The sequence below is a fragment of the Macrobrachium rosenbergii genome, chromosome 22, assembly GCF_040412425.1.
Source record: "Macrobrachium rosenbergii isolate ZJJX-2024 chromosome 22, ASM4041242v1, whole genome shotgun sequence".
Taxonomy (NCBI): Eukaryota; Metazoa; Arthropoda; class Malacostraca; order Decapoda; family Palaemonidae; genus Macrobrachium; species Macrobrachium rosenbergii.
The window spans coordinates 6,481,047-6,486,058 of record NC_089762.1 but is presented as its reverse complement, the minus strand read 5'-3'; the positions used below and the strand labels follow the sequence as shown (position 1 = coordinate 6,486,058).

Here is a 5,012-nt window from a genome sequence, read left to right as displayed (position 1 = left end):
CAGAAATAGTTGGATGAAAATTCTAACATTTTATGGTTGTCAATTGGTTTAAATTCTGAGTTTTTAGAAATGTCACGTTCCTCCTTATCAGCAAGGGTGCTCCTTGTTTGGGACGACTACGTTCCCCTTGAACAAGAATGTCAGTCTGAAAAATCCTTTTAATTTCTAGAGGCGTTGAAGCTGTTGGTGCTTTACACCTGTTGACATCCAATGACTCTGGCTCAAGGTAGACAATGATTACTGATATTTTGCATCAGTTCTTCCCGCTTTAAAGCAATTTTCATCGTTATTCCAGCAGGACCTCAAAAATCCTTCATCCTTGGTTTCTAAACAGAAACCATTCATAAACATTCATAGTACTGGACACTGGCTTATTTTCTGCGTTTGATTCAAGTGGGCACTAACTGCCAACAGCTGTTAATCTCCTATGGATTGCCCAGTCTCATCCCTAAATACTTGTTTAAGTAATTTTGTTATTTTTTACTTCCCGAGAGAGCTTAGGTTGCAGTGCCTGGTTCCTGGTTCTTTAATACTAATATCCACAAAAAAAAAAGTTTTCTTCGACCTTGCTAGGCATTATGTAATGGCTGCTATTTGAATTGTCGTGAGAGATAGACATGTCCAAAAGTTAAGTATACCTTAGTTTTACCAGACCACTGAGCTGTTGATCAGCTCTCCTAGGGCTGGCCCGAAGGATTAGACTTATTTTACGTGGCTAAGAACCAATTGGTTACTTAGCAACGGGACCTACAGCTTATTGTGGAATCCGAACCACATTATAGCTAGAAATGAATTTCTATCACCAGAAATAAATTCCTCTAACTCTTCATCAGCCGGCCGCGGGAATTGAACACCGGCCCATCGAGTGACAGTCTGAAGCTCAACCGACTCGGCCAACAAAGGGCTTTAGACATGTCCAGCATTGGTGCTTGGAGATTTCAAGATGCATTACAGCTTATCTTAAACTCTTGAGTATTGGCATCAATTAGATGAAGAGAGAGACCATTCCACAGTATAACAAGGAGGTGTGAAAATGCATAGGATCAACACCTCGGATGCTGATGCTCTACCGAGTGGGTAGGACACCGTTGATTGAGTTACAGGCGCCGAGGGCAGTTGCTGAAGTTCCCTGACGAAACAGAGCACCTGAAATATGATCGAGCAGGATATCTTCCAGTGGTGGTCTGAATTCTGTTACCCTCCTGGAAAAAGCAAACCATCACTCTGAGCAATCTTATGTGAAAGATCAAGATTCCAGAGGGCTGCTAACATCTAGACTGGAGAGTCATTTTCTAAAATTGGTAGAGGACAATATCTGAAACACACAGGATTAATACATTCACAACTCTGGAATTGGGCAACCTTGATGCTTCTTAGCAGCATTAGACACTCATCAATTTTTTAATGGTATGAAGGAGAAAGCAAAGACTTGAAGGCGACACAGAGTATCGTCAAGTATTGCAAATAACTGTGCAGTGTTACCTGTGAGTAGAAAATGATCAAGCGAAGCATGCTGGGCCACTGGACAAGCAGATGTCTGTCAGGGCTGATGCCCGCTTCTTTTGTCATCCGATAGTTTTATTACTCTTGACCACTGCCACCTCCATCGCCGCAAGTCATCCTATTACAGCTACAACGACTGAATCGGAAATGTTAAAAATAACAGTAGTCTGCAACTAGTGTTTCGCTAAACAGTTATTTATTATTAATTCTTAATTAATTAATACTGAGACCTGAAAACTGATGTCGGTGAACTCTTTGCTTGTCTCACGATAAGATATACATTTTATTATCTTGCATAGCGATGCCTTTTCATGTATTTTTAATAACATCAGGTTTTCCATTCTTTCTTTGCAGGTAAGTGCCGAGGTTACTTTTCCATGCTGCGCGACGATGCATTGGGTGAGGAGGGAACACGTTACCTTTGGTAATGGTGAGGATTTCTGTAGGTCTCCATCTTTTTCCTTTTCATTTCTTTTAGGATTACAGTTACTTCTCTGTTATTTCAAGGCTAATGAGAGTATCTTCTTACTCTTATTGGAAATTTTGTGCGTGGGGCAATTATTAATTTTATAGTAAAAGAATTTTAAACTCCGTCCAGTATTGTTCGCAGAACACTACTTTGCGTAGGAGAATGCAATCTCAAAATTTGTCGTTTGAAACGTTTAAATTGTCCACTTTTTATATGAATTCTGTGTTTTTGAATATCTTTGAGGTAAAAAATGAAAGCAATAATGAAAAAGAGAGAGAAAAAAGACAGTTTTGGGGAGAAAAAGGATGCAACCAAAAATATTTTGTGGTCACTTTTTCGCCTGAAATTTTCGGATCATGGCCACAATTTCCACAGGAAGAGGGGAGGGAGGGAGGTCTCTCTCTCTCTCTCGAGCCTTTCTCCCTGAAATTAGAATGCCATAAATATTTGTAAAATTTACCACTCCGCTTCTGGAACACAATGCCAAATATGTGTACAGGGTCATGACCCCGGAAAATGCAGAAGCAAAGTCGATATATATATGCCTCGGACTAATCGTCCATTTTAGTTTCCGAATCAATAGGTATGGTCGCAGACGTCTGTGACTGAGCAATCTTACGGTAGGATGGAACTGTGTGGTCAGACATCCCACCTTTTCTGTCTCTTTTCTTGAACGCTAATCACCTTGATTGCTTACACATGACTGGTATATGACCGAGTTTTAATTCCCCGGTAAACTTCACCACCACCGCGGTGGCTCTTTCCAGTCTTATTGTTACTATATCATACTCTCTTATTTTTAACCTAGATGAAATTTTCGTGAAATATATCAGGCGTGTGCATCGCTGTGAATATAATTTCCAACAAAATATTAATATTATTTCTCTTGTTGGTTAATGTTCAACCATATGTCGTTCCAGAGCCTTGGGGCATCCCATCCTCAGTGACGAGCTGTGTGACATTTTCAAATTCCGATTCGCTTCGCTTTTGAAGAGGAGAATAAAGCGAGTAATGAATGCTGCTTGTACCGTTCAGAGACGTTTCTATTTGAACTGAACTGAAAACATCAGAGACTGATCTGAAACCGTACTTTAAAAAGAATAATCAAATATTGCAAACTGACAGAGCATTCATGAGCAAAGCTTTACCTTTGACACTGTTGGGATTTTTTACTGACCTGAAGCTCACTAATCGGCACGAGCAGTTAGACAGTTGATTAGTTTTATTGCAATTCTTATAATGAATGTTCATGCCTTTGAGTACATGACACAGAGTCTTGAAAGATAATTGCATATGCATAACAAAGCTTTCTTCAGTCGATATTCAGTGACTCCGATAACGTCACCAACAGGTTGTTAACAATAATAAAACTAAGAAACTTCTTTGAATTGAAAGTGATTTCTCTTTTTTTGGCTGTTAATCAGGGAGAAATCAAATATTCACTATTATTCATATACATACATACATACATACATACATACATATATATATATATATATATATATATATATATATATATATATATATATATATATATATGTGTGTGTGTGTGTGTGTGTGTGTGTACTGAGCGACCTAATAAGATGTGATCCATAGCTTGCACCGATGAGGCCGAAAAGACTCCGAAGAGTTATTGCCCTGAATCACAGATGAGTGACGATTGAGGTGATCACTGGGGTTGGGGGGTGGGGGCCGGGGAAGGCTGAAACTTGCGGTAGAAGATGGACCTGCTACGAGACAGCCTTGAGGTGTCAGTGAGTTCTCGGTAGGACGGAGGACCGCTGTTGTCCCTTTTTACTGAGTCCTTTATATTAGGACATGAAAATGCTGGAGGAAGCAGGTGATCTTGGATGCCACTTTTTATCTACTATTGCGAGGAAGATCATGGACGATAAGAGGGTCAGAGTCAGTGAAATTCATGATTTTTTTTTTTATGATGCTGTGTAGTGTCACTGAGGAATGCAAATTATGGTTTTGGGCAAGATGCTTAGGTCCTTTGGACAAACAAGTGGCCTTATTTTTCTGCTGGTTTGTGTATGCCAGTCACCGCTCCCCTCATGATCAACATCCACAGGGAAGCAGAATAAGATCAGATTCAGAAGACTCTTGAGAACAAAGTTTCTCATCAGAGATGACCCTGTCCTCTACCGGGGCACTGCGGAGGGAAAAGTGGTTGGAGGTTCATCAGTTCTACCCAACAGTTCTACAGTAGAGTGATGAGGGTGCCTCATCTGTAGGAGGGATGATGTTCCCCTCTTATGAGGGTATAGCTACTTCACCTCATAGCAGCCCCACACCCCCACAGGTGGATGGCGAGGATGTAACTGATACCCCTTCTGAGAGTGTTTGGTGGCCTGTGGTTGCCCTATCAAAGATTTCTTACACCGTGGTGTTCACTTCATCTGTCATGGCCATGTCCTTAATTTCCCATGATAGTGACTCGGGCACATCAAGGCATTGCCTGCAACACTGCACACAGCAGACTAGCTGCGATCAGCAGGTTTCCTTGATGGAAAGGTGTAAGGGGCATCAGGACAGATGTGAGCAGAGCATTTCCTTGGCCACATGGAAATATATAACAACACTTTCTAGGAGGAAAATAAGCTTTTTATGGTTCACTCTTGGGAAATGGGGTTCTGCATCAGGTCTCTGCAGGTTATATACAGTATGCAGTGTCTATTTCTTCTTCAGAGAAGGCCACATTTACAGTTTCTACAACTGAATCAGTGATGGAATGGTTTGACTGGTGTTGAACATAGACAATTGTTCGTGAGTAGGGAGTTTGTGTGTGACTCACAGTTATTATTAAATGCATGGTTCACTGGCATGATGGCTGAAGGTTCTCAGAAGACATTTTGGCAGTAAAGGGAAGGCCAAACAACACACCTAAACCTCTCTCGTGACCAAAAGGCCTCAAGAAACTGTGACTTGAGAGATTTAGTGACTTATCACATGGCCCACAATGGATGATATTAACACTAAGGGTAGAAAATTCTTCTCTTATAGTACAGAAATGCAGGGGTGCCTTCCAGATAATCTG

At 40.8% G+C, this 5,012-nt stretch overlaps 1 protein-coding gene across 1 annotated transcript in view; it reads left to right on the top strand.

The window, feature by feature from the left end:
• The first annotated feature begins 1,863 nt into the window (after positions 1-1,863).
• The window catches only part of LOC136850567 (E3 ubiquitin-protein ligase RNF220-like), a 259,358-nt gene continuing 256,209 nt past the window's right edge, over positions 1,864-5,012 (top strand). Inside the window, exon 1 of the mRNA XM_067124192.1 lies at positions 1,864-1,933. Coding sequence (XP_066980293.1) covers positions 1,894-1,933 — 40 coding nt within the window. The 5' untranslated portion in view covers positions 1,864-1,893. The remainder of the gene's footprint in view (positions 1,934-5,012) is intronic.